This window comes from Mirounga angustirostris, unplaced genomic scaffold, assembly GCF_029215605.1.
Source record: "Mirounga angustirostris isolate CCGP_5_RB_7025 unplaced genomic scaffold, mMirAng1.0.hap1 SCAF_9, whole genome shotgun sequence".
Classification (NCBI taxonomy): Eukaryota; Metazoa; Chordata; class Mammalia; order Carnivora; family Phocidae; genus Mirounga; species Mirounga angustirostris.
The window spans coordinates 59,380,585-59,394,113 of record NW_026991717.1 but is presented as its reverse complement, the minus strand read 5'-3'; the positions used below and the strand labels follow the sequence as shown (position 1 = coordinate 59,394,113).

Sequence of the window (13,529 nt, the reverse complement as noted above, 5' to 3'; positions counted from 1 at the left end):
AGCGTGCTATTCTCTGTCAATTTGTATACTTTCTCCTGGCTTTCAGTGGTCCTCAATGGAGAGGACCAGGGTAAAATATATAGAAAGTTAGAAATGCTTTAATATAAATTACTGTTTGCAGTCTTTAGTGTCTGATTTTTTTTTCCCGCACTTTTATTGACTTCAAGCTCACATTTATTATTTAGTTTCTCTTAATTTAAGAAGTACATATGGCTCTTGCCCTACTGCTTAGTACTTCCCTGAGAATTTACTGTATCATGTAGGTGTAAAAATGTGTAACGCAAAATTGATTATAATGACAAATTGAAAGTTATATAAGTGTTAAAGAGAGGGTTAATTCATTAAATTTGTTATATCCATAAAGTGTGATATGTACTTGTTAAAAATGATAATGTTGAACTGTATTTATTAACATACAAATATACTTACTATTTTTTTAAATGAAAAAAGCAGGTTACAAGAAAGCAAGTATAATATCTTACTTTTGTGGAATAAACATTAGATACTTATATGTGTATAGAAAAAAAGTCTGAACAACCCTATAGAAATTGGAAAGTGAGATTAGCAGTCTCACTTATCTTCAAGCCCACTAGTGGTTTTCTAGGTCTTCATTTGTTCTGGTATCACTGACTGTAACTGTTCATTCTAACCCCTGGGGGAAGCCTCTGTCTTATCCTAGGTATAGGTAAATTACCTTTTCCCTTAGTTCAACAAAAACAAGGCTGGAGTTTTTGCCTTTTATTTTTTATTTTAAAGATTTTATTTATTTACTTGAGAGAGAAGAGTATGAGCTTGCGGGAGTCGGGCCAGAAGGAGAGGGAGAAGCAGGCTTCCCGCCGAGCAGGGAGCCCGATGTGGAGCTACATCCCAGGACCCTGGGATCATGATCTGAACCGAAGGCAGATGCTTAACCAACTGAGCCACCCAGGCGCCCCAAGGCTGGAGTTTCTTAAAAAGGAACTTTTTAAAGAAAGAAAAAATGAAAGTAAACAAAAAGTCAACATAAAAGCATAGAAACTGAAATGTTTACAGAACACACATTTCTTTTTCTTAAGTAGTAGAAGTCTATTTACCAGCTAGCTTAGGTGATGCAGTGTGTGGGGCTTTAAGATCCCTGTGGCAATTCTTTACCCAGATCTTTCTAGCCAAGCCTATTAAATTGGAAGTTTTTTGTTTGTGTTTTTTAATTATTTGTTTAGTTGAAGTATAGTTAACACTAAATTGGAAGTTTTGATTCAGCATTACCATCAGGAATGTTGTAGAAGAAAATGGGATGACAAAGAAGGATAGGTATAAAATATTAAATAAAAATCAGATTATAAGAGTATGTGTGATAGGACCCTACCTTTGTTTAAGGTGTATAGTATAATGCACAGGAAAAAATCCCCACAAAACATTAAAGATCTTTGATAGTCTTGAAATGATATAGTGGTTACCTGTATGTGGTGGAATTATAGTTTTAAATTTCTTTGTGCTTTGCGCTTTTTATAAATTTTCTCCAGGAACATGTATTATTCATATCAAACTTGTAAGGGCTCCATATTACTACTCTGTTTATACTGTATCTAAACCCCTCTGGGTATTTTACAGAGGCTCTTTTTAATCCAGCATTTTTTTTCTCACCTATCTAAATCATAGCTTTGCCTCCAAATAGTCACCTTGTTCTTGAGCAGGAGGCATTATTCTATAAAGCTAAGGACATTTGTAATTACTCGTTGTTTAGTAGTGGAGATGCTCTCTCTTGTCTTCTGGTTTGAGTAGTGCCAGAGCTAGCTATGGTGATACAAATCTATAAAACAAATTTGTAGATTGTGACTGACTTCTCTTTCCAAATATATCGACCAGATGCTTAGTGTCCTTAGAGTGTTAGCAAATAAAAATTATATTAATTAAACCCAGCAAGCTATTGCTCTTTTAAGATGTTAGCAGATTGTTATTTAGCTGTCTTATGTGCAGAAGTGGGTGTTGGACATTGAAGCTAGAAATAGAAACAGGGTAATGGGAATATAGTGAGATATAGAAAACCTCAACTTTCTGTAAATTTGAGTAAGTTGCTTTCTTAGAGTGAATTCTAAACTCTTGAGTACTTAACTTTAGAAATCCATGTAATAATAAATGAAATACAGTCATTGAAACAAACTTTCAAGATTATAAAAATAACCCAAGTATACTGTAAGTTAGAATTCATTAGGCTGTGGGGTGCCTGGGTGGCTCAGTCTGTAAAGCATCTGACTCTTGATTTTGGCTCAGGTCATGATCTCAGGGTCATGAGATCGAGCCCCACATCCAGCTCCGTGCTGAGCATGGAGCCTGCTTAAGAGTTTCTCTCTTCCTCTCCCTCTGCCCCTCCCCCCAAAAAAAAGAGAGAAAGAAAGAATTGATTAGGCTGTGTTATATTAACAAACAACTCCCAATTGCAGTGGCTTGAAACAAGAAGGATTTATTTATTGTTCATTTTACAGTCTCATGCAGGTTGGGTGATTCTGTTGTAGCTCTCCTCCAAGCAGTGTCCCTTCCGTTATTTGATATTATTCATCTTCACATGTAGCATCCTGAGTTGTGGCAGAGAGGGAAGAGAGATTGTAGGTGATTTGCACAGATTTTATCACCATACCTGGAAGTGGCACATTCAGTTTCACTTATATCCTCAGAGTCAGAACTTAGTCTTATGGCCCCTAACTGTAAGTAAGGCTGATCTGTGCCCAGGAAGAATCTGATGAAATAGGAACACATTGTCTCTGCCACCAGAATAAAATGTGGCACTAATCATATCTTAGAGATGGGCTCTCATCTGTTTCCCTTCTCTCTAGTTTCCTTCTTTGCTCTCTGCTTTTCTATCTTGTTAAGCTGCCCAAGGAAACTGTAGAGTTAGTGGTAGTAAGCAGAAAATGATCTTTCCCTGTTGCCTTCATTTCTTAAGAGAGAATAAAGTCCCCGCTAGACATGTGTACATCTTTCTTAGTGAAGCTCTTTGTACAAAATACAAATTTTCCCTCTTCAAAAATAAAATGCAACCTGTTCCATCAGTCATCTTTAGTTTTTATTTAAAATCTGAGCAACTTACAGTAGCATATTCTCATTGCTTCACCTAATCTGTAAATGTCAATTTTTATTTATCAACAGAAAAAGATCTTGCTGTATCTGAAGAGATTCATTTATTTATTCATCAAATCTTAGCTGAGCTTTTGTTATGTGTCACTTATTCTAGGTGTTGGGGATATAGTGTTATACAAAACAGAATTCCAACTATTTTACATCCTGGTCAGATTTATTTGTCACCAAAGTCTGTGATGGATAGTACAATGTATCACTTAGTAACCATAAGTTAATTAGTTAATATATCAACTACAAAGATTATAAAATTAAAATAAGCATCATAGGATTAGTGCAGTGCAAATAGATTCATGATGGTTGGTTTTTAGAAATCATATCGACAGGAATAATATGGATCTCTTTTTTCTTTTAGCTCTAAGGAAACCCTCTATTTCTGTTTCTCAATATGAAAGTCATCAAGCAGTCTCCCATATTCCAACTGGACAACCTCTCTCCCCAAATGTGGTTCCAGGTATGAAGTCTTATTCTTAAAATTCCATTTGAAAACCAATTTACTGGTCAAGTGTTGTTATGAAGTGCATAAAACATGTCATTTAGTGGCATGGTGAGGTAGCATTCATTCTTCTAGTTAATGTTATATATTTCCCAATGATTGATCGAAGCTTGGGGAGAAATAATCATTTAAAAATGAACTTTGTCTAAAGTGTTATTAAGAGTAGAAGAATTATTTGTTCTGCCACTCTGGACTATATTCCTTTTCATTTCTGCCAGTCTATATGTATTTACCCTTTTCAAAATGTGTTGAAATTAATCTCACAGAGTCCTTCTATTAACTACTATATCCATCTGTTTTCAACTCCCTACTCCATACTTAAAAATGTATCTGTTTTCTACTGAATATGTATTTGATTTTATAGAAATGTTCCCTAAAATGAGAATTGATATGACTAAAATTAATTATAGTAAGGATCTAAATCAAGTTTTTGATGAGGAAGAAAGAGGAGTGGGGGAAAGAAAAGTTATATCCAGGAGTTACCAATAAAAAAAAATCAAGAGTTAACGTGGGGCGCCTGGCTGGCTCAGTTGGTAGAGCCTGTGACTCTTGATCTCTGGGGTTGTGAGTTTGAGCCCCACGTTGGGTGTAAAGATTACTTAAAAAATAAAATCTTTATGAGGCGCCTGGGTGGGTTAGTTGGTTAAGCTTCTGCCTTCGGCTCAGGTCATGATTCCAGGGTCCTGGGATCCAGTCCTACATTGGCCTCCTTGCTCAGTGGTGAGCCTGCTTCTCCCTCTTCCTCTGCCTGCCGCTCCCCCTCCTTATGCTCTCTCTCTGTGTCAAATAAATAAATAAAATCTTTTAAAAAAATAATATCTTTAAAAGCAAGAAAGAGAAATAAGAATTAACATGGGATGCCTGGCTCGCTCAGTCAGTAGAGTATGTGACTGTTGATCTTGGGGTCATGAGTTTCAGCCCCACATTGGGTTTAGAGATTACTTAAGAAATAAATAAATAAACTGAAAAAAGTTAACAGTTGTGAGTCACTGTGTAGATGAACATGACTTAGAGACAGGACAGGGTGGCTCAGTTGGTTGAGCATCTGCCTTCAGCTCAAGTCATGATCCCAGGGTCCTGGGGTGGAGTCCCGCATTGGGCTTCTTGCTCAGCGGGGATCCTGCTTCGCCCTCTCCCTCTGCCTGCTGCTCCCCCTGCTTGTGTGTGTCGCGCTCTCCCCTCCCAACAAATAAATAAATAAAAGCTTAAAAAAATGACTTAAAGACTAGAGATTTCTGATAGCAATACCAAGTTTGAAGGGAGAAAAAGATACAGCTCTTAATGCCATTTAAATCTTTGGGTTTCTACTATGTATCTCTTTTTTGGATAGGTTTATAATCAGTATTAGAGATACTTACCTAGAAATGATTAGTAAACTTCACACAGCTAAAATCACATTGGCTGTAAGATTTGATTAAAGAAATTAGAATAAAGCCAAAAAAAAAAAAAAAGGCTACCTGACTACTCAATATCAGACAATATTGATACCTTTTCTTAAAGCAGGTCTTGTGAAATTCCTCTGTGAAATATGACTTTAGTTTGATGTTTTTATGCTATAGATTCTCATGGACATCACAATGGAAACCCTGGAACTTCAAAACAGAACCCTTCCAATCCTCTTCAGCGTTTAATTCCAGGCCCGAACTTGGAGAGTGTACCCAGAATTCAAGCAGATATACTAAAGCAAGCTACCAAGGATAGAGTCGGTGATTTCCATAAGTTGAAGCAAAGTAAGAATCAGTTGATGAATGTTATGCTGAAAAGATTTAAATATAGTATGTTTACAAGGCTCAATTAGGGTCTTCATTATTATAATCTCTAATGAATGTGAAGTTATATGCATATAGAAAGTATGATGGTGGTAAAATTAAAAGGAAAGCAGGTTTTAAATGGATAGAGATATTTTAAAGAAGACTCTAAAAAGCTTCTCATGTTTTCAATTATTATAATCTTCAGGTGAGTTGATTTTTTAAAAATGCCATTAGTTTTTATGACTATAACATTTTTTTGGAGAAGTGAGAAAAGTTATGTTTTGTTAGGCTAATGAATGAAAACTTTGCTTAGGAGGAGAAGATAAATAGTTTTGAAAAATGAATTCTGGGAAATATACAGACCTGGGGAGACTGCCATAGTAGAAGACTCAGTGCCTACTGCCTTTTCTGTTCCCTCCAGTTGCAATTTGCTTCATTTAGGTGTTAGGAGAGAAGTGAAAGAAATTGAACAAATAAAGTATCACTGCTTAATTGTTTCAGAGGTATCAGTTTTGATAAGTGGACAGTAGCTGTTAATCTGCATAATTCTCTAATTGGCAGGTTCTTAGGAAGTGTAAGAAAAAATTCTGGTAGTAGAATTTGGACAGGATGTATCTCTTAGGTCAGTTCCCTTAAACTATACTTTTCACTACTTCTGCTTTACAAGGCTTTGTACAACTACAACTTCTGAACAGACAGAATGTCTAAAAGCTGCAGTTTGCCTTTGCTCTTTTTGATGGTTTCTGTGGCAACAACTGTTCAGAGCAGTGATTAGGTAGTTATTTGTGCACAGGTTCCTTGTACAGTGAGGACTGCATGATGTTACATTTTTTAAATCTATTCAGGGTATTATTGGTCTTTTGACAGTCGTTCATATTTCTTCGTCTATATGAATATATACTTTGCATACATTTAACTAACTTTCCTTCCTTGATATTTTAAAGCGCATCCATATATGTTGACTGAATCAAGTATCATCTGAAAAACATTTTTTTAAAAAGGTTTATTTATTTTATTTTTGTCCGTGAGTGAGAGAGAGAGAGAGAGAACAAGCAGGGGGAGGGGCAGAGGGAGAAGCAGACTCCCCACTGAGCAGGGAGCCCAATGCAGGACTCCATCCCAGGACCCTGGGATCATGACCTGAGCCGAAGGCTGATGCTTAACCGACTGAGCCACCCAGGTGCCCTGAAAAACATTTTTATTAAACAATTAGCTAAACATAGGCTAAAAACAAAAAAAATTTTTTTTTTTTTAAGATTTTATTTGTAAGTAATCTCTACACCCAGCGTAGGGCTCTAACTCAACCCCGAAATCAAGAGTTGCATGCTTTTCCGACTGAGCCAGCCGGGTGCTCCTAATGTTTAAGTACAATGAAGGGGACCTGGGTGGCTCAGTTGGTTAAGCGTCTGACTATTGATTTCTGCTCACGTCATGATCTCAGGGTCATGGGATCGAGGCAGCCTGGCGGGTGTCTGCTGCTCTCTCTCTCCCTCTGAAATAAATAAATCTTTAAAAAAAATACAGTGAAAAGATTTTTCTCTAAGTCTTATTGAGGAATTGGCCTGAAAACTTTTATCTCAATAGAAAGAAAGAGGTAGTAAGGGCAAAACAGAATATCTTAATTCATTATCTTTTTTTAAAAAAAGATTTTATTTATTTATTTGACAGGTAGAGACATAGTGAGAGAGGGAACACAAGCAGGGGGAGTGGGAGAGGGAGAAGCAGGCTTCCCGCTGAGCAGAATCCCAGGACCCTGGGACCATGACCTGAGCCGAAGGCAAATGCTTAATGACTGAGCCACCTAGGCGCCCCTTAATTCAGTATCTTAATTCATTTAAGACTTTCTTCTAAACTTATAGTTTTTCCTGAAAAACTTTTTATTGTTGCCATATCTATATTTTTTTTACTGATCTTTGGGTAAAGAATGTGATTGGAAAATAATTGCCAGGAAATTTTTATTCTCTACAACTTATTTAAAAGAGCCTGTTGAGTTTTAAACTCTTACTCCAAATTCTTTTCACTGTATCTACAGAGTTGAAATCAATGGGAGCACATTTACATTAGCATTATCTTTACATGTATTTTAACCTATCAAATAGTTACACGGTTGTTATATTAAATAGATATATACATATACACATACACACATATATAGACACATGCATATATTCCATTGTGCTTAAGCAATAATAAAAGTTCATTTAGCTCAACTCTTTTATTGATTATTTAAATTATTTCGTATTTTCTCATGTTAGTTGTCATGGCTATGAATATCTTATTTTCAAATTATTTCCTGCTTCTCCTACTTTGAGTGTGTTCCTTTAAAAGTAGTCCCCGAACTGAAATTCCTAGGACAAAGTACCTAACAAGCTTATAGTTCCAGTTACATATTGTTAGATTGTTCTCTAGAACCAGTTTCACAATGTCACTGGAGATTTTAAACTTATTTATTTCCCTATGGCCTGGCCACATTTGCTTTTTAACTTCTTTATAAGGCATTTAGGATATAATGATTCCTTAAAGATGTTTCAGTAAGCATTTACTTTCTGGTAGCCTCTCCATTTTTATGTGAGGATTTTACTGTAATTATTTCTTGGTTTATAATCTGTGCATCAGTTTTGACCACTTAGCCTGATAACTTTGGATATTGATCCTATTTCTTTGTGTCAAATCTTTATAAATAATTCAGATATTAACCTTTTATAAATTACCTTTACCACAGTTTTACTCTTCCATTGCCTTTCCTGATATGAGACTTTGTTATATTTTATCATGCAAGAATTTTTTAAATTAAAAATAATTTTTAAACTGTGGAAAAATGCACGTAAAATTCACCAAAGTATACATTTTGTGGCATTTAGTACATTCATAATGTTGGGCGATCATCACAACTATCTAGTTCCAGAACATTTTCATCATGCCGAAATAAAACCCTGTATCCATTAAGCAGTCACTCCCAGTTCTCTCCTACCCACAGTCCCTGGCAAAGACCAATCTGCTTTCTGACTTGATGAATTCACCTGTTCTGAATCTTTCGTATCAATGGAATCACAATATGTGACCTTTTGTGTCTGGCTACTTTTATTTAGCATGATGTTTTCAAAGTTCAGCCTATTATAGCATGTATCAGTACTTTATTTTTTATTTATTTGTGAGAGAGAGAATGAGAGACAGAGAGCATGAGAGGGAGGAGGGTCAGAGGGAGAAGCAGACTCCCTGCTGAGCAGGAAGCCCAATGTGGGACTCGATCCCGGGACTCCAGGATCATGACCTGAGCCGAAGGCAGTCGCTTAACCAACTGAGCCACCTAGGCACCCCAGTACTTTATTTTTTAATTGCTAAATTATATTCAGTTATATGAATATAATAATATTTTGTTTATCCATTTATCTGAATTTGAATTGTTTCTAGTTTTTGGCTATCATGAATATGCTGTATGAACATTCATTTGCAAGTTTTTGTTGAACACTTGTTTTCGATTCTTTCAAGTGTATACTTAGGTATGGAATTGCTGGGCTATATGGTAATTCTGTGTTTAGCTTTATAAAGGAACTGCCAAAGTATTTTCCACAGTGGCTGTACCATTTTACAGTCCTACCAGCAGTGTTTGTTAGCTATTTCTCCACATCCTTGCCAACTTAGTACTTTCTGGGGTTTTTTGTTTTATTTTTCACTGTTGACATCCTAGTGGGTATGGAGTGGTATCTCATTGTGATTTTCTTTTCTTTCTTTTTTTTTTAGAGATTTTATTTTTAAGTAATCTCTACATCCAACATGGGGCTTGAACTTACAACTGAGATCAAGAGTTGCATGCTCCACTGTCTGAGCCAGACAAGTGCCCTTCATTGTGATTTTCATTTGCATATCCCTAATGACTAAGGACATTGAGCATCTTTTCATGTATTCATTGGTCATTTGTATAATTCTCTTTGGAGAAATGTCTATTCAGGTCCTTTGCCCATTTTTTAAAAAATTGGGTTGTTTGTCTTTGTTGTTGAGTTTTCAGCATTCTTTTTTATATTCTGGGGACTAGATCCTCATCAGACTTATGATTCACAGTTATTTTTGCCCATTCAGCCGGTGGTCTTTTCACTCTTTGATAGTGTCCTTTGATGCACAAAATTTTTAATTTTGATGAAGTCCAATTTATCTCTTGTTTTGTTGTTCATGTTTTTGGTGTCATATCTAAGAAATTTTGCCTAATCAAAGCTTATGAAGATTCCCCCCATGTTTTCTTCTAAAAGCTTTATAGTTTTGCCCCTTATATGCAGGTTTTAATCTATTTTTTTTTTTTAAGATTTTATTTATTTATTTGACAGAGAGAGAGATAGGGAGAGCAGGAACACAAGCAGGGGGAGTGGGAGAGGGAGAAGCAGGCTTCCTGCTGAGCAGGGAGCTCGATGTGGGATTCGATCCCAGGACCCTGGTATCATGACCTGAGCCGAAGGCAGATGCTTAACGACTGAGCCACCCAGGCGCCCAATTTCTTTTATTATTTTTAATCTAAGTTTTATATATGATATGAGGTAAGGATCCAGCTTCATTCTGTATGCAGGTATTAGTTGTCCCATACTATTTGCTGAAGAGACTCTTTTTTCTCCATTGAACAGTTGGGACATCCTTGTTGAAAATTAATTGTATGGTTTTATTCTGGACTCTCAATTCTGTTCCCCAGATGCCACTGCCACATTGTTTTGTAACTTTGTGGTAACTTATGAAATCAGGAAGTATGAGTCCTCCAACTTTGTTTTTTTTAAGATTTTCTTTATTTGACAGCGAGATAGAGAGAGAGTACAAGCAGGCAGAGCGGCAGGCAGAGGGAGAAGGAGAAGCAGGCTCTCTGCTAAGCAGAGAGCCTGACATGGGGCTCGATCCCAGGACTCTGGGATCATGACCTGAGCTGAAGGTAGCCACTTAACCAACTGAGCCACGCAGGCGCCCCTCCAACTTTGTTCTTTATAAAAGTATTTTGATGACTTGGGATCTCTTACAATTCCATATGACTCTTAGGATCTGCTTGTCTGCTACTCTAACAAGGCAGTTGGCTTTTTTTTTTTTAAATTCAGTTAGTTCTATACCCAATGTGGGACTTGAACTCATGACCCTGAGATCAAGAGTCACAAGCTCTACTGACTGAGCTAGCTAGGTGCCCCAAGGCAATTGTTGAATCTGTAGATTAGATTGAGGAATATTGTCATCTGAACAATAGTAAGTTTCCAGTACATGAAAATGGGTGTCTTTCCATTTATTCAGAGTGTCTTTAATTTCTTTCAGCAATGTTTTATAGTTTTCAGTGTACAAGTCTATGCCTCCTTGGTTAAATTTATTCTTAAGCATTTTATTCTTTTTTTTTTTTTTAAGATTTTATTTATTTATTTGACAGAGAGAGACACAGTGAGAGAGGGAACACAAGCAGGGGGAGGGGCAGAGGGAGAAGCAGACTCCCCACTGAGCAGGGAGCCCAATGCAGGACTCCATCCCAGGACCCTGGGATCATGACCTGAGCCGAAGGCAGACACTTAACGACTGAGCCACCCAGGCGCCCCAAGCATTTTATTCTTTTTGATGTTGTAAATTTAATTCTTAATTTCCTTTTCAAACTGTTCATTGCTAATGCACAGAAATATGACTGTTTTTTTTTTCTTGGCTTTTGAGGTTCTAATTTTTATGCAAATTTCTAAGGATATGTAATATTTGGTTTCATCTTAAAAATTTAGAATGTGGTATTTTATTTTCATTATTGTAACAATAATAGCTATGGATCAGTGTTTTTATATAATCAGCATATATAAACATCAGCATATATAAACGTGTATACATATACACACAAAGTCAGTACTTTGAATATGATTCAAAATTTCTGTGCCTATTTAAAATCAACTGCATTTTTCCTTTTCTTTTTTCTTTTTTTACATTTTGACCTTTACCCATTTTTCCTATCCCTACCTCCACCTCTGGCAACTACCAGTCTGCCCACTTTATCTATAAGCTTCGGTTTTTTCTTTTTTAAAAAATGTATAAGAGAAATCATATGGTATTTGTCTGTCTCTGTCTGACTTATTTCACTTAATATAATGCCCTCAGGGTCCATCCATATTGTCCCAAATGGCAAGCTTTCCTTTTTTATGGCTGAATAATATTCCATGGGATATATATATATATACCACACAAGTTCTTTATCCATTTATCCATTGATAGACACTTAGATTGTTTCCATCTCTCTCTTTTTTAAAAGAAGATTTTATTTATTTGAGAAAGAGAGCACACATGCGTGGGGGGACGGGCGGAGGAGCAGTTTCCACACTGAGCGTGGAGCCCAACATAGGGCTCAGTCTCACAACCCTGAGATCACGACCTGAGCTGGAATCAAGAGTTGGACACTAACACACTGAGCCAACCACCCAGGTGCCCTTCCATCTCTTGAGTATTGTAAATAATGCTGTAGTAAAGATGGAGGTGCATATATCTTTGTGAATTAGTATTTTCGTTTTCTTTAGATAAATACCCAAAGTGAAATTGCTGGATTATATGATAGTTCTAGTTTTAATTTTTTGAGGAACTTTCATACTGTTTTCCATGGTGGCTGTACCAATTTACATTTCTACCAACAGTGTACAAAGATTCCCCTTTCTCCAAATTTCTCCAGTTATGGCTGATTTTTGTTTGTTGATCTTGTATCCTGCAACTTAGCTGAATTTGATAATTAGGTTTTTATTTGTATATATTCAGGTTTATCCATCTTGACTCTTATGAGAACCTTCATTTCTTTTAATCATCTGTTCTTTATCTGGACATAAAAGTGCTCTACTCAGTCCAGGTTGTTGTCTGTGCTTCTGACCAGTTGATGGTAGATCTGAGGTTCCAACAACCCCTTCCTTGAGTTCAATTAATTTGCTAGAGTGGCTCACAGAACTCAGAGAAACATTTTATTTCCTAGATTACAGGGTTATTATGAAAGGATAGAACTCTGGAATAGAAGAGATGTATTGGAAGGTATGAGGAAATTGGAGTTTGGCTCTCCTCACTTAGGAAATTCCAAATGTTTTAGGAGCTCTCTGCCAGAAAAGGGATAAAGACCAAATAATATTTCTTATCATAAATCAGAATATCACATAAGGGCTTGAAAACTGCTTTATAATAATTTGAACTTAGAAATTTTAAAAAATCTGGCGCCTGGGTGGCTCAGTTGGTTAAGCGACTGCCTTCGGCTCAGGTCATGATCCTGGAGTCCCGGGATCGAGTCCCGCATCGGGCTCCCTGCTCGGCAGGGAGTCTGCTTCTCCCTCTGACCCTCTTCCCTCTCATGCTCTCTGTCTCTCATTCTCTCTGTCTCAAATAAATAAATAAAATCTTTAAAAAAAAAAAGAAATTTTTAAAAATCTAATTTTTTCTCTGTTCTTCAGGATAATTTCACTATTAGTTTATCAAGTTCTATAAGTAGTCTTCAGTAACATTACTGTAGCGGTCCCCGGGTGGCTCAGTCAGTTAAGCATCCCGCTCTTGATTTTGGCTCAGGTCATAATCTCGGAGTTGTGAAATCTAGCCCCGTGTAGGGGCTCCATACTGGTCTGGGAGTCTGCTTGGGATTTTCTCTCTCCCTCTCCCTCTGCCTCTCCTACCCCTCTCCCTCTCTGAAAAAAAGAAAAAAAAGACAAAAGACAAAAAAAGAAACCTTAGTGTATATTGAATTAAATCTACAGATTAAGTTGGGTAGTATTATATTATTTACTATTTTTAGTCTTTCCATCTAAGGCTCCATTTATTCATGCTTCATTGTAGTCTTATGCTTTTCTTTGAATATATATCTGACTTCCCAAGTTAAATCGATGTCCAAATATTTAACTTTTTTTTCTCATTATTTAAAAACGGACTGTTTTTCATTATATTTCCAAGTTGTACATCACTATTATGTAGATTATAATTTACTTTTTGGTATTTCTCATTTCTTGTACTTTTAAATTGCTTATTCATATGTCCAATAAATTCTTTTTATAAGGATTTTGGAAAGATATATTATCATGTTAATTGTGAAAGTGATTTTATTAAATATTTATTTTTCAGAGAGTAAACACTATTTAATCATAAAGGGAAATTTTTTTTTAAAAGATTTTATTTATTTATTTGACAGAGAGAGAGAGGGAACACAAGCAGGGGGAGTGGGAGAGGGAGAA

General features: G+C 36.2%; 1 protein-coding gene across 2 annotated transcripts in view; it reads left to right on the top strand.

Moving 5' to 3' along the window:
* Positions 1–13,529, top strand: part of GOLM2 (golgi membrane protein 2) — a 114,172-nt gene that overhangs the window by 69,070 nt on the left and 31,573 nt on the right. For both annotated transcript variants that reach the window (XM_045900177.3, XM_045900178.3), the window contains exons 7-8: positions 3,467–3,565; positions 5,167–5,337. In XM_045900177.3, coding sequence (XP_045756133.1) covers positions 3,467–3,565; positions 5,167–5,337 — 270 coding nt within the window. The remainder of the gene's footprint in view (positions 1–3,466; positions 3,566–5,166; positions 5,338–13,529) is intronic.